Raw genomic sequence first — 20,791 nt, forward strand, 5'->3', positions numbered from 1 at the left:
GGCCTAGCCAGTCTCCAGACCTTAATCCCATAGAAAATCTGTGGAGGGAGCTGAAGGTTCGAGTTGCCAAACGTCAGCCTCGAAACCTTAATGACTTGGAGAGGATCTGCAAAGAGGAGTGGGACAAAATCCCACCTGAGATGTGTGCAAACCTGGTGGCCAACTACAAGAAACGTCTGACCTCTGTGATTGCCAACAAGGGTTTAAAAAGTTATTTTTCTTTACAAAGTCAATAAACCGCATGTATCAACCAATAGACCCTATTTAATTTTATAAAAGAGGCCTATATTGTTTATTTTGAATACTATATATACCTCTACTATCAAAAACACCGTTATCATATTACATTCAAAATACTACATTAAAAACATTAAATTGACACACATGTAATTGTTGTTGTTATTATTATGCCAGTCTCAGTTAGCACGAGTGTATCCTGACCCACAAGGTATTTGTCATGTGTCAAAAGCCGAGTCTATTTTAAGCGTCATTGCAGACATGTCAGCAAGCTTATATTTGGTGCACTTGGAAACTACGTATAAGAAGCAACAGTCGCAAGGCCTTCTTGTGTAGCTCAGTGTGGTTTGTCATTCTCATTGTGCGAGAAAACAAAAAAGGGCAGTGGTTTAGCTTCATCTCGTCCAAATTCAAAAAGGCGTGAAACATCTTGAGTACGGTACTGTACAATATGCTTAACAATGCATGCATGTAGCAGCAACATTTTACAAGATCAACAGCGCAATTAACAGCTGCAGCTGGGCGAAAGAGTGGTAACTGATGGGAAAATCCCAGTCTTACAATCTTTAATTGCATACATACATGCATACATACATATCTCACAATATATTTTGATAACTGTTTGCTATGTTGCATTTTAGCTTAAATTTATTTTCTAGCAATTCACATTTGATACTCATCTGAATAAATACAGCTTGCTCTTCCACTTAAAATAAGAACAGTCAAAATCAATATTAATGCAGAAATGTCGACTGAAGCATAATTGTTTGTATGTAACTATAATTTCCATTAATGACCTATTGCTGATAATAGAACCGTAAATCAGATCCTTTCGTGGGTAAGTGGGTTTAATCAAATAATCATTAGTCAAATAATATTCTTTAAATGCTCATATTTCATGTTGAGTACTGTAAAGTGTTTTAAAATTCGGTATGACATATTACTATTGCTTTTGTTTTTAAACAAACGTCCTTGTATATGACTTATGATTTCAGGAGGGTTAGCAGTTTAGTGCGCAGCCAGTTTCCAGACCAGTCCAGCCTGAATTGATGGTGAAATGGCTTGTTGTTATTAGTGACGACATTCATTTAACTTTGGTAGAAAATATAGGAAATATCAGGAAGCTTTCATAGCAGAGGTGGAAGGTTTACATGACAGGACTACTAATTTCAGTATTCATTAAAAAACAACATGGGTTATTTTGTCCAAAGAAATAATTAAATCACTTCTTATGTCAAAAAGAATCCAGAATTTGAACGGTGTGAGGTTAAAGGGCCCTTGCAGTAGAGTAGGCCTCTGCTTTTCTTGTGGTCTGTGCATATAACTACATTTCTACAAACACAGTCAGCTTAAATAATTAATACTTTGTTTTAAACACTGGACAGTAGAAAGAGTTTGCTGTGGTATTGTACAGGGTGCAAAAAAGCTCTGATACATGCAGTGAAGTTTAATGTTCTTTTGTTCTTATGATGTGATGTTAATCAGTGTCTCTATGATATTACCTATGAACAGCTTTCCAAATTTAGAAAAGTTGTATTTTTTATTTTCAGATAAAGGAGTCTCCAGACGTGCTGTATTGTAAAATGTGAATAACTGACGCTCAAGTGTGCTGCTTCATTTTTATTGCTTCACAATGGATATCAGAGCAAAACACAGCCTCGCGCTACTGGACCAAATCAACAAAATGAAGGAGACCGAAGAACTGACAGATGTGGTTCTGGTGTCAGAGGGGGTGAGTTTCCCCTGCCACCGTCTCATTCTGGCTGCGTTCAGCCCCTACTTCAAGGTGATGTTCACGTGCGGCCTGCAGGAGTGCAGCGAGAGGGAGGTGGGTCTACAGGACACCACGGCGGAGAGCCTGTTCGTCATCCTGAGCTACATGTATAACTCGGAGCTGCACCTCACTAACTCCAACGTCCAGTCTGTCTCCACAACTGCCTTCTTATTCCAAATGGAGGACATCTTCAAAAGCTGTCAGAAATACATGATGGACAACATGGATGCCTCCAACTGCCTAGGTGTGTATAACTACGCCAAGCTCCTGGGTGCTGAGGACCTTTCGGACCAGGCCAAGAAGTACCTGTACCAGCACTTCGCCGAGGTCTGCCTGCATGACGAGATCCTGGAGGTGGAGTCCCATCAGCTGCGGTCTCTGATCAGCTCCGACGATCTGAACGTCTCCCGGGAGGAGAGCATCCTGGATGTGGTCATGCACTGGGTAAACCACGACAGGAAGTCCCGCGAAGGACATCTCCCAGAGCTCCTGAAGCAGGTGAGACTGGTCATGGTGAGCCCAGGATTCCTCAGAGAGGCCCGGAGGAGGAACACAGCCATCCTGTGCAACTCAGAGTGCCACAACATGATCGAAAAGGCTCTGGAGGCCCAGAAGGCTGTCGTGCCCCGTGCCTTACAGCTGCGATATGGAATGGAGACCACAGACCTCCTCCTCTGCATTGGCAACAACAGCTTGGGAATTAAATCCCGTCATGGAAGTTATGCCGATTTCAGCTTCTGCTATGCTCCCACCACCAAGCGGACCTACTTCATTGCTTCCCCACGCTATGGAGAAGCGCTAGGATACGTCTGCACAGGCGTGGTGATGGAGAACAATGACATTGTGGTAGCAGGAGAGGCAGGGGCCCTCAAGCTGTCAAGACAGAAGAGCAGGAATGTGGAGATCTACAGGTTGGTACTGCCCACCCATGTCACCTGACTATGTTCATTCGACTCATTTGTTAGTCCAAGTGAGTGACCCTAAAAGGCTGAGAAGTTCTTCAATTACTTCTATACAATTGTGTCTATATGTATAACATTTAAATAACTAGCAGACCCACATTGTCTTTATATATTTGGCCTTTGAAATGGACTTCTGTGGATGTTCTCATCTATGGCGCAGGTACCAAGTCAAATCGGGAGGCTGCTGGGAGAAGGTGTGCGACGCTGAGTATCGAGAGATGTACGCCTTGGCCAGCCTGGGAAACAACCTATATCTCCTGGGGGGGCAGATGAAGATGAAGAACCAGTACCTGATCACAAACTGTGTGGAGAAATTCTCCATGGAGGGCAACCAGTGGAGGAGCTCCCCTCCCCTGCCTGTGCCCCTGGCCTGCCACACTGCCGTCAGCCTCAAAAACAAGCTGTACGTCCTGGGAGGATGGACCCCCCAGGTGACACTGCATGGTCATGCTCTTTTGTGTGGGAATTGCTGATTGTTTTGTCCTCTGCTACTGTTGGTAATATAAACTTGGTAAGAAGCAGTTTGTTCAGAACTGTTTCTGTTGAAAGGCTTTTGTTTCTCTTTTTTTATTATTGTGTTCTCACTTTTATATATCCTAGACTTTTAGATGGAAAAATGTCCCTTGGGACAGGAATGAAACGGTGAAATGAGAAACCTGAAGACTGCAGGGCATTGTTTTCTTTCCCACTTTCTGCCAGTCTCTGTTGAACTTTTGTGCTTCTTAAGTTGAGACAAAAAGCTTTAAAAAACAAATATCAAATATCCATGTTTCATGATGTCTGCGACCGGAAATAAACAATAAGAAAAGCAGTCTTTCATGTTTTAAAAATAACACAGAAAGAAATGTCTGTACAGGCTGGAATGAGAATCTCTTGATTAGATGCCTGCAGATGAAATTGCCAAAGATTTTGTTATTATTATTATTTATTATTATTTATTTCTTAACAGATGCCCTTACCCAGGGTCGACTCTAATACAATTAGATAAGCATACATCCTATTACAAGTGAGCTATAATTATAATGAATTATTAAAATAACTTTCAAACTGTTATCCTTGCACATCTAATAACATCTCAGGTTGAAAGAGAGGGTCTGGGTGGGCCAGAAAATAGACAACTGAGAATGATATGCCTCACCAAGAATGAAACACACTTGTCTGAGTGTGTTGTCTCTGTTTGGCCTGTTTGTGGCAGTAAGCTTGTGCTCCCGAGGTGTTTCCCTTTACTGGCCCACTGTGTTTTACAGACCGATCGTCCAGATGATGAACCAGACCGGCTGAGCAATCGCATGTTTCAGTTCGACCCCTTGCAGTCTAAGTGGACGGAGTGCAGAGTCATGAAATACTCCAAGTACCGCTGCAGCACAGCCGTGGTCAATGGGGAAATCTACGTCCTGGGTAAGAGACAAATGGCCCTGTTTTAAGTTGGCTGCAAAAAGTCATGTTTAGTTTTTGGAAAGCTTGTTGAAAAATAGCTACAGTTACCCTCAATGTAATCAGTTTAATGATCCAATTTTTCAGAACTATGAGCTCGCACCATTTATGGATTTCAGTTCCCATTTACAAAACTAAGCACAGCCAGTACAGATTTGAAAAATGTCTCTCCTCCGGTCCTGCCTCCTGCCATACTGTGAACGTGTAATGCATATTTGTGAGGCCTGCTGAGATTGTGTCCTCCGATAGCTGTGTCTTATGCACGTTTAATATCTGGCACTGCTGTAGAGTGTAATTAATAATTCCATTAATCTTTCTGCTCAGCATCAACCAGCATTTGCTTTTGTCAGTTAGCTACTTGGCAGTTTTGCTTTCTTAACATTTTTACACATGAATATTAAATCAAAGGAATTGGCTTTCTACGGGCAAAAGCCCCTAGCGGACATTAGGGTGTCGACAAGGCCAGCATGGCAGCATTTTTCAGTCTTCACTATTGCAATGGCTTCTAACTCATAGGGCTATGTAGAGCTGTGAGATGACAAGCATCATTTAAAAAGCTGTGACTTGTGGGGTTTTCTTCCACAGTACCAATAAAATGACAAAGCACTTATTCCTGTTTAACACAAGAGAATTACACTGTGTCTCAGGTCATAACTAAGACAACAGTTCTGTAGATTTCTTATGTCTTTTAAATCAGTTAGTAACAGGGTTCATAATGTCAGAGTCCTTCTTCCCCAGAAAGCGACCAGATGGCTTCATTTCAATGGTGGGAGCTGACTTGCAGTTGGCGCTGGCTGGGTCGTCTTCACACTGAGGGACTCAGACAGGCCCCATACGTACACTGAGAATCTAGTTTTATTCTTCTGGTTTCTCGGAATGAGATTAAACATGATTGATTTTACCAGTGGTACAGTTTGCCTAGTTTCCCTGTTATAATGCTGGCCTGATAAAGGTCAATATATTGACACAGTCTGTTGTGCTCAGTCAACACTTGAATAAGTTGCTCCCAGTGATACAGTATAAAGCTAAGCATAACTGTACAATGATGTCTTCCAACAATTAATGTATTTTACCCCATTCAAGAGAATTTCCAATTTTGCTTCAAAGACCCTCTTGTTTCCCACTTTTGAGTTTGATGATTTCTGAAGGAAAAAAGAGGCTGTGGAATTTCTACCACATCCCAATCTTCAGCTGCAGAACAGAACCTGCTAGTCACAACAGCCAACGCACAATGCCACAGGGACTAATTAAGATATGTAATTGAAAGAGCAGGTGCCCAAACACGGAAGCCTCAGTTGGCACAGTTTTGCACTACTCTGCACAAAATAACTAGATCTGGTTGTTTTTTGTCTCTAAGTTCTTCTCTGCATTTTCCCAGGAACGGCACTCGCTTGGTTGAGTCAGCTTCTAAAAGGGAGTATTGTGCTGGGAGAATACTGGGCTGATTCAGACTGTTCTTGGAATAAAACAGCATATAGGGGTACAGCCTGGGGAGAGCTCCATTTTGCCTTTCAGATGTTAGGCCTGGGGTAGATCACACAGCACTGTAAATCCAAACTGAAGCACCCTCCTTATGAATAGGTCCGGCCACCAAAGCACTCAAAGGACTCCCACAAAACACACAAAGCACTGGCCCTGTAGCGACACCCAACAATTGGGTCAAATGTATGGGCCAAAAGGAAAGAAGTTCATTCTCTCTATACTGAATTGACAGGGTACTGAAAAGTACTGTTTGTACAGGAGTGGAGGACAAATTAGACTAATTAGATTCACCAAATAAGGATTGTTCCGCCCTGATGATTCTTAATAAGTCAACTACAGCACAAATCACATGTATGCGGCTAAAATACAAACTTCAGAGCAAACGACATGCTGTGAGTAAATAGGCTACTATCAGACATCCAGTGTTATAGCACATCATGTAAAAGAACTGATAGATATAATTTCAGCCATACAGTTTCTCTCAAAAGTAATAACCCCCTTTGGACTTTTCCACATTTCATTGTGTTACAACATGAAATCAGAATTATTATTATTATTATTTATTTCTTAGCAGAGGCCCTAATCCAGGGTGATTTACAAAATATAAGCACAATACAAAGTGCAAAAATACAGTGCAATGGATTTAATCAAGAGTTTTTGCCACTGATCAATACAGAAAATGTCCATGATGTCAAAATGAAAAATATAATATGCAAATTGTTCTAAATTAATTACAAATACAAAACAGAAAATAATCGAATGCATAAATAATCACCCACTTCAGTCAATATTTGGTAGCGCACCTTTGGCAGCAATTACAGCCATGAGTCTATGTGGATAAATCTCTACCAGCTTTGCACATCTGGACACAGCAATTTTTGTCCATTCTTCATTGCAAAATTGCTCAAGCTCCATCAAGTTGGATGGGGACCTTTGGTGAACAGCAATTTTCAACTCTTTCCACATATTCTTGATTGGATTGAGATCCGGGCTTTAACTAGACCACTCCAGTACATTGACCTTTTTGTTTTTAAGCCACTCCAGTGTGGCTTTAGCTGTATGTTTGGGGTCACTGTCCTGCTGGAAGATGAATCTTCTACCTAGTCCCAGATCTCTTGCAGACTTCAGCAGGTTTTCTTACAGCATTTCTCTATACTTTGTTGCATCCATTTTGCCCTCTATCTTTACAAGGTTTCCAGGCCCTGATGCAGAGAATCATCCCCATCCCCATCCCCATCCCCATGCTTCACGGTAGGGATGGTGTTCTCAGGATGATGTTATGCTTGTGCCAAACGTTGTGCTTAACTTTGAGGCCAAAATGCTCAGACCATAGAATCTTCCTCCACTTGGTTTCAGAGTCTCCCACATGCCTTCTGGCAAACTCTGGCCGAGATTTGATGTGAATTTTTTTCTCCCCCATAAAGGCCACTTTTGTGAAGCAACTGGGCTATTGTTGCAGTATGCACAGTGTCTCCCAGCTCAGCCATGGAAGACTAACTCCTTTAGAGTCACCATAGGCCTCTTGGTGGCCTCCCTGAATAGTGCCCTTCTCGCCTTCTCTTTGTAATTAATTTAGAACAATTTGCAGATTATATTTTTCACTTTGACATGATGGACATTTTCTGTGTTGATCAGTGACAAAAACTCCTGATTAAATCCTTCTGATTTCTGATTTTCACAATGAAATGTGGAAAAGTCCAAGGGGGATGAATACTTTTCAGAGCCACTGTATATATAAATATATGCCTGAAACAACTGAGCGACATGACTTTATATTCTTCTGTCAGGTCAATGTTACTTTTATCCACCCTATAATTTGGAAATTCAAGCCAAAGTCTATGTTCTAAGACCTGTTTTATGTTGCATTCACTATGAACAATATAAGAGGCAATTTGGGAGAACCACCAATGTGATCAATAGGCAATTGAAGAGGCAACCATCTTTAGAGCCATGTGCCAAAAGAAACAAAACAAAACCAACAAAAACACAATTTTTGCACAGCTAGAGATATTTGTGTTTGAACCACTATCATCTACATAATATAATCTTTACTATAAAATATAATGATAATAAACAGTACATGTATGCTGTCATATAAGACAATATAATATGCCTAATTATAGCCTCCAGGGGCTTAATTTGCATATAGAAATTAATTAGACAATCTGCATTTTTCATTTTACACGTGTAGTTCAGTGATTTGCTTTTAAAACGATAGCAATACATTTCCATAAAATATTTAAGTTGCATGTGGGAAACCAGCAATTCCGCTGTTATATAATGCAAAAGGCATTCAGGTACACAAGCAGACAAAAATTGCTATAGATTAGCGCTTGGCACACCATTACTCCAGTGGTATTTAAATAGACTCTGCTGAATGGCTGTGAAGTTAGCTTTTACATAATAAGCACTGATAAGTAGGTCACTCACTTATCATCTTTGCACTGGTGCAGTGTTGCATAATTATTGTGGAAAGGATCCATCCTGCTACTGTGACAAGGCATAAAAATAACAATAAAAACAATAATGTTAATAATAATAATAAATGTGTGTTATTTGTCTTGGCCTGATATTTCCCAGAGGAAATTGTCCAAAAGAAAAAAAAAAAACTGTAGTAGAAACTGTAAAATGACTGCAAGCCTGGTTTGCTGCTAGGATCTACACCGATCAGCCATAACATTATGACCACTGACAGGTGAGTGAATAACACTGATAATCTGGTTATCATGGCACCTGTCAGTGGGTGGGATATATTAGGCAGCAAGCGAACATTTTGTCCTCAAAGTTGATGTGTTAGAAGCAGGAAAAATGGGCAAGCGTAAGGATCTGAGCGACTTTGACAAGGGCCAAATTGTGATGGCTAGACGACTGGGTCAGAGCATCTCCAAAACTGCAGCTCTTGTGGGGTGTCCCCGGTCTGCAGTGGACAGTACCTATTAAAAGTGGTCCAAGGAAGGAAAAGCGGTGAACCAGCGACAGGGTCATGGGCGGCCAAGGCTCATTGATGCACGTGGGGAGCGAAGGCTGGCCCGTGTGGTCCGATCCAACAGACGAGCTACTGTAGCTTAAATTGCTGAAAAAGTGAATGCTGGTTCTGATAGAAAGGTGTCAGAACACACAGTGCATCGCAGTTTGTTGCGTATGGGGCTGCGTAGCCGCAGACCAGTCAGGGTGCCCATGCTGACCCCTGTCCAGTGCCGAAAGCGCCTACAATGGGCACATGAGCATCAGAACTGGACCATGGAGTAATGGAAGAAGGTGGCCTGGTCTGATGAATCACGAGTTCAAGGTTTTGACTTGACCTCCAAATTCCCAGATCTCAATCCAATCGATCATCTGTGGGATGTGCTGGACAAACAAGTCCGATCCATGGAGGCCCCACCTCGCAACTTACAGGACTTAAAGGATCTGCTGCTAACGACTTGGTGCCAGATCCCACAGCACACCTTCAGAGGTCTAGTGGAGTCCATGCCACGACAGGTCAGGGCTGTTTTGGCGGCAAAAGTGGGACCTACACAATATTAGGCAGGTGGTAAAAATGTTATGGCTGATCGATGTATATACTGGCAGGGCAGGACTGAGGGACTGAGGCACAGTGATTTAGAAATGCTGAAGGATTGCACCAATCATCAATACCAGCCTGTTAAGTCAATAAGTATTTAATTTCAAAGAAGCAAATCTATAAGGAAAATGGCCAGCAACAGAGATCATGGGATTTAATTATACTGCAGCAAGAAGTACCTTTCCTTCAGGACTATCAATTCAACAATTTGTAATGTATTCTAACTTAGGTATTCACAGTATTTTTCTGATCATACATACACACACACATACATTGAGGGAAAAAAGTATTTGATTCCCTGCTGATTTTGTACGTTTGCCCACTGACAAAGAAATGATCAGTCTATAATTTTAATGGTAGGTGTATTTTAACAGTGAGAGACAGAATAACAACAAAAAAATCCAGAAAAACGCATTTCAAAAAAGTTATAAATTGATTTGCATGTTAATGAGGGAAATAAGTATTTGACCCCTTCGACTTAGTTCTTGGTGGCAAAACCCTTGTTGGCAATCACAGAGGTCAGACGTTTCTTGTAGTTGGCCACCAGGTTTGCACACATCTCAGGAGGGATTTTGTCCCACTCCTCTTTGCAGATCCTCTCCAAGTCATTAAGGTTTCGAGGCTGACGTTTGGCAACTCGAACCTTCAGGTCCCTCCACAGATTTTCTATGGGATTAAGGTCTGGAGACTGGCTAGGCCACTCCAGGACCTTAATGTGCTTCTTCTTGAGCCACTCCTTTGTTGCCTTGGCTGTGTGTTTTGGGTCATTGTCATGCTGGAATACCCATCCACGACCCATTTTCAATGCCCTGGCTGAGGGAAGGAGGTTCTCACCAAAGATTTGACGGTACATGGCCCCGTCCATCGTCCCTTTGATGTGGTGCAGTTGTCCTGTCCCCTTAGCAGAAAAACACCCCCAAAGCATAATGTTTCCACCTCCATGTTTGACGGTGGGGATGGTGTTTTTGGGGTCATTCCTCCTCCTCCAAACACGGCGAGTTGGGTTGATACCAAAGAGCTAGATTTTGGTCTCATCTGTCCACAACACTTTCACCCAGTTCTCCTCTGAATCATTCAGATGTTCATTGACAAACTTCAGACGGGCCTGTACATGTGCTTGCTTGAGCAGGGGGACCTTGCGGGCGCTGCAGGATTTCAGTCCTTCACGGCGTAGTGTGTTACCAATTGTTTTCTTGGTGACTATTGTCCCAGCTGCCTTGAGATCATTAACAAGATCCTCCCGTGTAGTTCTGGGCTGATTCCTCACCGTTCTCATGATCATTGAAACTCCACGAGGTGAGATCTTGCATGGAGCCCCAGACCGAGGGAGACTGACAGTTATTTTGTGTTTCTTCCATTTGCCAATAATCGCACCAACTGTTGTCACCTTCTCACCAAGCTGCTTGGCGATGGTCTTGTAGGCCATTCCAGCCTTGTGTAGGTCTACAATCTTGTCCCTGACATCCTTGGACAGCTCTTTGGTCTTGGCCATGGTGGAGAGTTTGGAATCTGATTGATTGATTGCTTCTGTGGACAGGTGTCTTTTTTTGTTTGTCCTTTTAAGAGAGTGCTCCTAATCTCAGCTCGTTACCTGTATAAAAAACACCTGGGAGCCAGAAATCTTGCTGATTGATAGGGGATCAAATACTTATTTCCCTCATTAACATGCAAATCAATTTATAACTTTTTTGAAATGCGTTTTTCTGGATTTTTTTGTTGTTATTCTGTCTCTCACTGTTAAAATACACCTACCATTAAAATTATAGACTGATCATTTCTTTGTCAGTGGGCAAATGTACAAAATCAGCAGGGGATCAAATACTTTTTTCCCTCACTGTATATATGTGTATCTTCTGTAAAATCTGATTAATCTGATTACTACATAAAAATTCATTAATTAACCTTTACCCTTTACAGTCAACATTGCAAAAATAAACAAATAAACATTACAAACATTTTCACACAAAAAAGGGAAATTATAACATTAACAAAATGTTGAATAATATCCGCAAAGAGCTTCCAATGTGAGTAGGAAACAGCTCTAAATATAAACATTGGCCCCATTCAGAAAGCTGTCTGGGAACAGTCTTTAAAACAACACACACAACAATCTGGTTTGTTTGAATTTACTCGGAATGTACACTTTTTTCATGAACTCAACCCTTTAAGAAAACACAGACACAAAGGCTAGTGAGAAAATAAAAATACACAAGGTGCAGTGACTGACAGTTATATAACAGCATTTATTTATGTTTGTAGTAAAGTATGTTTCCCAGGTAAGACACATGAAGTCAAATGTTTTCAAGATGATGCAAGCTCTGTTATTAAAGTACTAGTGTACACTCACAGTACTTTCGTCATTTAATTTTCACCTCAAATATCCGATTGCATGTGATCCATCTGTATAATCCTTTTTGCCAGTTCTCCTCAGATTAGCATTGGTAATTATATCAACCAGATTCAGTTAACATATCCTAACCAACATATAGTGATATACTTTATTAAAGACATTTTAATAAGTTGGATACAGCATGTCATAGCATGTCACAAACCATAATACAATACCACTGCAAGCCATTGTGACATTTAATCCATACTTGCTGATATCAAAAATCAAGAATGAATTGCCAATTGTTGATATCAACAAATGTATTTTTGATATCAAAAACTGCATTCTTGATATCAAATATCATGAATTGTATTTTTGGTATCAGAAATATAATTTTTGATATCAAAAATGCATACTAAATAGCATCCGGTTTCGGCTACTTTCCGTGTTACAGTTACTCCCCTTCTTTGGAAAAGTCCCCAGTAGATGTGAAGCACTCACAATGGCCATCCTCTCATTGTTAATGTCTGACACTGCCCTGTTCACTGATGAACAACCTCAGCGGTATTGCCATTCTGTACTGGCATTGTTCCTGTTTATTTGTGTGTTTCTCCATGATAGTTTGTACCATATGCATTTATCTTATATTAAATGAAAGAACAAGTTGTGACCTTTGGTATTATAAGAGCTAATCGGCTGACAGAGTTCAAACCAAAACTCAAGCAGATGCAAATCAGTAGCTCAGGCTAGGAAGACCCTACATACAAGAGCCAGACATCGTTTTGAAAGTTCCTGGTCTCTAGTTTCTAGTTTCTATATTTTATTTTTATTTTATTATTTATATTTTGATAAACGTATTTGATACATTTATTTATAATGATCTGAAAATAATGTGTCGGACTGTAAATGGTTAAGTTACACGTCATTACATGCATTTTTTATATCAAAAATAGAACTGGATGCTAATTAGTATGCATTTTTGATATCAAGAATTCAATTTCTAATTTCCAAAATACAATTTCTGATATCAAAAATACAATTGTTGATATCAAAAATACCAGATAATTCTTGATATCAGAAATTGAATTCTTGATATCAGCAATTATGGATTAAATGTCACAATGGCTTGCCATACCCCTCTCATACGAAATGAAACACCAAACATTTCCAGACCCTTTTGGCTCCAATTCAACTGTTTTTACGCAGCTCCCCAGGAAGCTATTTATATGCAGCTTGCATGCTGTTGGGTAGAGTGCCAGCCTCCTATGCAGTTGAGGTGTATTCTCTGTACAACTTTGGAATATGGACAGTTAAGTCATGCTTCAGAAGTGTCATCCCTATGTTTATGAACGGCATTGGTTTGTGCTGTGTTAAGTGCTACATTGTCAATAAATTGCTGAACAAGGCTTGCCCTTTACCGGTCAGAACAGGTTGCCTCTTTCCTCAAGTCCCAGCTCTACAATTAGCCATGACGAAAGCCTCCCTAATGGAATCAGAGGTCGGTGCAGGTGCGTGCCAATCATGAATCACCCTGATGGCGGATTTGTCCTTCACAGGGGCCCTTGGCATGGAAATCTCATTACAGAAGATGGGGAATAAGCTAAAGAGAAGGCACCAGCAGTAAAAGGCCCAGAGTCTCAGGAGTTACAGTGTGAAACCGATTAGACTTGAGGATAATTCATAGCTTTCCCTTTCAGTTTAGTTAGGAAACAGCAGTAACTTAAAATGCTGTAAAGGTGAGTGGATGAGCAGAAAACCACAGAAACACAAACCTAATTGTAGCGATGTAGCAACTTCACCATCACCAGCTGCATTGGTGTCTTGGCAGCAGGGATGTGGGAAGCTGTCAGATCTGTGTTATTGGGTCACTGTAACTCCAATGAACACTACCACCCAGCTCGGTCATAGTCTGGGGTCTTTGTGTCTGTCTGTGCTAGGTGGTATTGGGTGCCTTGGTGCAGACCACGGCCAGGCCAGGTATTGCCTTGACAGCGTGGAGATTTACAACCCTGACGGAGACTTCTGGAGGGATGGGCCACCCCTGCCGGCCCCGCTCCTCTCCCTGAGGACCAACAGCACCAACACTGGAGTAGTAGAGGGCAAGCTGTATGTCTGCGGTTCCTACAATGGAGCAGGTACAGTTACTTCGGGTCTCTCTGGGGTCAGTACTGGTGTTCACACTGGGGCCACAGTGTCTTTTGGTTACTGCTCCAATTGGATGACTTACTAAATACATGTCATTATTTACTCAAACATGTCAAAACATGTTAAAATATGCTGCAGACTCAGAATACACTGTATGCGTCTTCCTGGAGATTGGAGAGAAGTATTACCTTCATCCAGTTGGTCATATATTTAGATCCATTAAGCAACTGACAGCTGAGATGCAACAAAATCCAGGAGACACTGCAGGTCCCCCTAGGAACTAATTTTGACACACATGTATCACACAGACTCTGAGAAGGGTAACCTCTTCCCCTTCATCTTGTCACAGCTGTTTAAGGAACACACATTTTTCAAATCATCTGTCTTCCCTCTGCCTTGTCCTTCAAAAAGAAGACAGCCTCCCTATGAATTCCCCCTGTTACTGTTTCTCAATAAAAGCATGTCCACAGATCTAAATTTCAGTTCCGGTGCCTAGAGATTTCCTGGTTACTGGTGTCATCTCCCTAATTGTGAGTGTGGGCATGGGCCTGTGTTTATGCTGCATCGCTGATAAAGGCTATGTGTTTTGTGACAGATCGCCACGAGGTCATTACTAAAGACATCCTGGAGCTGGACCCCTGGGAGAACCAGTGGAACGTGGTGGCTCATGGGGTCCTCATGCACGATAGCTATGATGTGTGTCTGGTGGCCAAACTCAACCCCCGGGACCTCATCCCACCCCCCTCTGACCTGCTGGAGAAGTAAGGGGGGGGGGGTCTCACACTCTTGGGCCAGGGTGGGGCAGGGCTGGGGGGGGTGCTAAGCAAGATGCTGGGATAGAGAGTGGCCTACTGCCAGGATCCACGTGGCAGAGGAGAGGGCTGTGTTCGGGAGCACAGTTCCTTATGTTTCATGTGCTGTGCACTGCGGACACTTCCGCTTCTCTATCCCCTCCTGGGGGGAGAGAGTTAAAGCCATCAAGTCAGAAGAGCCAGGCAGCATCCTGTGTGTCCTGCCGTTAGCCTCTCAGGGTTCTGGAGCAATTTGTTACAGCGTTAATTGCAAAGCGGCGACACAAGCCCAGAGAGATGCTGTTTAAAGCGCGAGAAATGCTGCTAATGGGTGGTGGAATTGGTGTTAATGAACGGTAAATGTGCAAGTGAAAAATTAATGTACCGCAGCTTGGATGTTTGGGGTTGTTATAGTTACATAAACACCTAGCTGAGATGCTGTGCCAAAAGCTGCAACTGTCTTAAGGGGACATTAAATATTATGATTCTTTTTCCGGCCATTAATTCCCCTGTCCTATAACACTCAGGGTGGACACTTGACCTGTGCAGGTCTCTTCTGCTCTGGTCTAATAAACGTCTGCAGTGAGAGCAATGTCCTAATATATTTGTCTAAAGTGGTCAAGGCTGGTTGGATAGTTTGGATCTGCGCCACTTCCACAAATACGTTTTAAAACATCACAGAGCGCATGACAAGAAATGGAGAAAGGTCTGCCCAGGATCACTGACTTACTTTTGAATAACAACGTGATAAGAAAAGGCTTCTTTCTGCATACCTCCCAAAAACCTAACACTGCCTGTCTCCATCTCATTTGAGTCAATGACACAAACTATAGACCTTCAGACGCTCACTACTGTGTGTGCTCAGTAGGAATCCAGGATTCAGGGAATAGAATGAAGGGGTGAGCTCTACTGACCCACATCTGTATATAATTTTGGGTTCAAAACATGTCTGGCAATATTGTGACAATGATGGATGTGTTAGAGCAGTATGCATACTAGAAGAGAAAATTAAGAGGTTTGTTTATGTTCATAGTCCCGTTCTTTGCTAGAAGGCCATATGTGTAGAAATAATTGATTTGGAATGAGAGTGTGTGTGTGTGTGAGTGTGAATAAACGTGAAGTTGAATTGATTCTGAAGTGTTGCAGATTGTAAATTGTGAACTACAAAGTGTCAGAGACAAAAGTTTCAGATGGACATATATAACCAATAATTCAAGGGGAAAAACATAAGTTCCTTTTCTGCAGTTTTCTGTGTCACCTTCTTAAATTGAACTCAATGCTTTTCAATCATTTTCACTTTAGACAACACTACCACCTTGTGTAGAAACATCATATTTTCTTTGCACTGTTGATCCAAGAGCAGCATGACGATTAATGTGAAACACTACACCAAAACATTAAGGCAACTAGAAATATGCAAACACAACAATTCTCTATTGCCCTAGATATTACTTCCCAAAGCTATGAAACTAATCTAATTTTTCATCACGTCCTGCATCACACCTGTTTGATGTTTGTTTCACACCTACAGAAACCTTCCTCCCTTGAAACACAAGTTAAGGCAGCTTTAACTCAGTGCTTGAAGAGTCTGCCATTCTCTGTCTTTTTGTTTCCATGAGGAACTGGAGTAGGGGAAGCATAAAGTGGGAGGAAGGAATGCATTCATTATCTATTTAGCTATTTCATGTGATTGTGGTATTTGTGCATTTTAAATATGGATTGCTATGTAATCCTCCTCTCTATTAGTTCCCACATGATGACATTTTTTCCTAGCAGACAAGCCTGCCACCCAGTGGACAAATACAATACAACCATTTTCCAGGGTGTCTACAAAGGCCCCTCATGTTTCTGCACTAACAAGCCCAACAGCTCATTAATGGCTCACTGAGGGTACACTCATGATTTGGGACTGAGGATACTATCTGTGCTACTAGAGGAATTAAGTGATTAAACTGGGGAACACAAAGCCCATGGTAGGCCAGGTTATATGGTATAATAAAAACAAATAATGAATGCTATCCATCATACAGAAAGAAATAACACTTGCACAACTTTGTTCACTTGATAGTATTTATTAACTTAAGTTTGAAAAGAACAAAACATTTCAGTTTTCAAGATGGTTAAATACATTTCATAAAGGGTCATTCTGTGACAACATGACTGATGTGCCAGATGTGCTAAACCTCAGGAACTCAAAGAAAGGAATAAGTACCAGAAATACAAGCGAATGAGAAGTACAATAATTGAGCACGCAACTGTGAAATATTAGTTTGAATATATAACCAATTCACAGTTTTATTCTCTTGCAGATTCTCTTTGTGATGGCAGGCAAATTTTGCTCTGTAATGTGCTTGGCAGCAATAACACAAACTCGGTTATTTCATACTGCATCGACTGCCAGTTCAGGACATTACCATGCTCAGATATGCTACCTGAATAAACCGCCTGTATTTCACAGGGTGACAGCACACGATCCCACACGTGGACATTGGATATCTGGCCAACAAAAGACTGACCTCGATCAAAACCACCGCCATAGCTGTCCTGCACTTGACCCAGTATTATAATTGGTTTTTCCTGGATTGGTTCAGGTATTTTCATTGCTTTGATTACACTGCCCTTCCCATCAAGCCACAGCTGAATGGAGCCGTTGCTCGAGTCATAGGTAGCACACACGTGGGTCCAGTAGGGCAGCCCCACCTTCTCAGGCATGATGTAAAAAAGTGTTTCCTTGCCATTAATGGACTCTTCATATAGGTTAGCTGTTATTTTGTAGATGAGGAAAGCATTGTCCTGATCCTCTGTGTTCATGGAGAAGATGCTGTATTTCCTCTGCAGGTCTGAGGCGAAGTGCAGTCGCCGCATCAAAATTTCCTTCTTTCTCAGGAATCAGCTGCACACGGTTTATGGCCGACTGCTCTGGAAAGATGAACATCTTCCCCAACAGATCTGCACAGAAGAGCAGAGAAATGAACAATAGCTGAACAACCCTTTAAATCTGACCCCTTTTTGGACTCCTGGAGCTCTGTGTACGAGCCTCACCCCAACTCACCCCAACTCACCCTTTCCCGAATGCTGTTCCTAAACCTTAATCTTTAAAATGTATCTCAGGAACACAGAGAGGATGTCAATACTGCAGTATCAGACTTCTCCAGGAGACTTTCGAAGTGTACCAAGGAGAAGGTGTAAACAAGATTTGTTTTTATTTCAAAGTAAAATAATTCTTGTGATGTTGTTGAGGCAACATTACCACAAACACGTGGAACTAATTTCCAAAAACAGGAACATTAAAAATAAAAATAATACAAGGGCCAAAAAAAATAAAAAAAATAAAAGTGCACAATGTTATAATGATCCCTGACAACTGCCAAAATAAATAAATACATACATAAACCATTATTCTGATTATGAAGTCTCATCCTAATCCTAATTTTGGAACATCTAAGCAGAATACTTAAAATGAAGCTTGCATTAAAAACATATAATAAAACATATGTCTGAGAGATTCTCTTACTCTCCTCTCTGTTCTGTCTGGCGTGCTTTTTATAGTGAGATGGCACACCATTTCACATTTTTTTCAGTCTGCTGGAATTCAAAACAACTTCCTTCAAAACTAGTTCACCGAAATACATATGCATCTCAGAAAGAGTTTTGACTTTCTCACCTTGATTTTCTCCTGATCCGCTGGCCAGCAAGGCTAAAACAAGCACCAGCTTCTCCATCATCGCTCGGTGTCCTTATCGATATAAAACAAGTACAGATGACAAAGTTGTGTGGAGTGAAAGGATTTTGTAACAGTACTTATACACTCACAGACTCCTACTGTGGAAACAAAAAGCATATTCAATTTCAATAATTTAATCAGACAAAAAATGTCTGATCTTGCCAAGCTAAATAAATTACAATAACTAGCCTATAACAAAATAGTACATTATGCAGAATATAATAAGTACTACAATACTTACATAACATTATTTAGGCTGGCATAATACACTTGTATTATTATTCCTCTAATATTTAAAAATTATACAAATATATGAAAACAAACTGTTCAAATTTATACATGCAAACAAATGACTTTTGATCATTTTAAGCAGTAGATATTTTTTTTCTCAAGTTTGTATTTTGGCTCATCTCCCAGGTATACATTTCTCAGATATCTGAAACGTACACAAATCGATCCCCCAGACAGTATTGCACATTTGGAAAGACTTTCCCGGTTTCTCCGAGGTGTGGTTGAGGTCACAGTGTGATGCGGTTTTTGACAAGCTGGCCAGGACCTGGAGCTGGAGTTGAAGTGGAGGATCTCACAGGAAGATGCTCAGATGTTCACCCTGTGGACACAGACCTTTACATAAAGCTCTTGCTATTTTCCAAGGAAATTTAATTGAGCCATGCAATAGCGAACTCCATCTGTTTCACAGCACTGCTGTTTCTTTCTATGTTGCATTTTGATGTTTTACATGCACTCACGTGCACACGCACACACACACACACACACACAAAGTTTAAGCCACATTCACTAGTATCTGTGACTTCCAGGTTCAGAAATTGTATAGTCCTGATAAAAACCCATGATAAAAGCTGAATTCTTGTTCCTTCGACACAATTCATGGCTACTAACTCTAACGTATGCATCACATGAGCTGTTAATTTAATGACGATGCGGTACATGGATTAAAGGAACCAGTAAGAATGTGAATATGTTGAACTCTATGCAGACAGGGACGTGGGTCAGTAAAGAACACTGACAGGTGTTTCCACACTTTGTTTCTCACACCCAATTTGTGAATCAGAGCAGCCAGCGAGTGCAATAGATATGAGCAAGGCCACCACGGTACCAGGCATGTCTCATCTTCCTTGTGCAAATTTCCAATGAATCAGGGGCACATTTAAAGAGAGAAGTGTGACAGCACTGGGCTGACATTAACTCTGTACAGTTAAGACATTACTGTAAGGTAGTAAACAAATATTAAGGCTTAATATCAAAATCAAATCAAAATATTCAGAAACACATTATGCATCTGAAGTTAGGAAACAGCTGCTGTTTATGAGACAGATTTTCTGAGGACAAGAAAACAAGACGCTGGATTAAAGATGTGTCCCCAGATGCCCTCGCAGCTGTGTGGTCAAGCACTCAAGAACGCATCGCTGAGAACAAGCCAGAGGGCGGGCTATGTGTGGAGCAACACTGTGAACCGGTAGAAACAGTTTGCTCAGACGGATGATCTTGTGCAGGACAGTGCCGTTCTGTAATTATTTTAACGGTCTGCATGCTAGAAGATTTACCTTTCCATCAGCACTGTCCTGGCAGGATAACAGGTTAGAGGTCTGATGGACAGAAACTTTGAACTAATACTGATGGAGACAACCTTAAGTGAACATTGTTCACAGCCACCACCAAAACACTGTGATTTTCCAATGTATCATGCTATAAATGACAGACTATATGAATTTCACTGCACAGAATTGCATCGTACTGTCTGTTGCATAGTCATGCTTATTTTCTCCTTAATACAAAATATTTCATATCTAATACTTAAGTATTTTTCCTATACCTAGTAACCTCTATCTATTCCTTGACTCAAGACCACTTAGAACACCTGGGTCATAGTTATAGTGACGCTTCCCTCCATATACCCAGAACCAGAAGTCTGTACTGTTAGATCTCTTGTTGTTTACAGTGATTTATCCTATGCCCCCCCTTTAGCTCTTATCTAGGACTTCACTGTATCATGTCCACACGTCTTACCTATTTGAACTAGGATGTAGGCCTACGCTTTGTATTTTTTATTAACTGTACTTCTGCACATTTGACATTCTTACTTTGTATTAATACTTCATTTGAATTTGATATTGAATTGTATTGCTGCACATTTGTAATGCTTGTGTAACCTGTAAGTTGCCCAGGACAAGGGCGTCTGCCATTAAATAGGCTAAATAATACTGAATAGGAGTGAACTGCACAATAGTGAACTGGTACAGACCCATTTGATTAATATTATCATTGACACAAAGTAAACACTTGTATTACTGTTAGAAAGTCTTTGTGGGGAAAAAAAACAACAAAAAACA

General features: G+C 41.1%; 1 protein-coding gene across 1 annotated transcript; it reads left to right on the forward strand.

Annotated features, from left to right (window-relative positions):
- Nucleotides 1-549: 549 nt before the first annotated feature.
- On the forward strand, nt 550-17,388 carry kbtbd12 (kelch repeat and BTB (POZ) domain containing 12). The gene is made up of 7 exons (XM_066698194.1): nt 550-676; nt 1,788-2,922; nt 3,134-3,404; nt 4,221-4,371; nt 13,718-13,915; nt 14,521-14,686; nt 17,175-17,388. The coding sequence occupies exons 2-7, from the start codon at nt 1,871-1,873 to the stop codon at nt 17,281-17,283; spliced, it is 1,947 nt and encodes a 648-aa protein (XP_066554291.1). The 5' UTR covers nt 550-676; nt 1,788-1,870; the 3' UTR covers nt 17,284-17,388.
- The last annotated feature ends 3,403 nt before the right edge of the window (nt 17,389-20,791 follow it).

The sequence above is a fragment of the Amia ocellicauda genome, chromosome 3 (assembly GCF_036373705.1).
Source record: "Amia ocellicauda isolate fAmiCal2 chromosome 3, fAmiCal2.hap1, whole genome shotgun sequence".
NCBI lineage: Eukaryota > Metazoa > Chordata > Actinopteri > Amiiformes > Amiidae > Amia > Amia ocellicauda.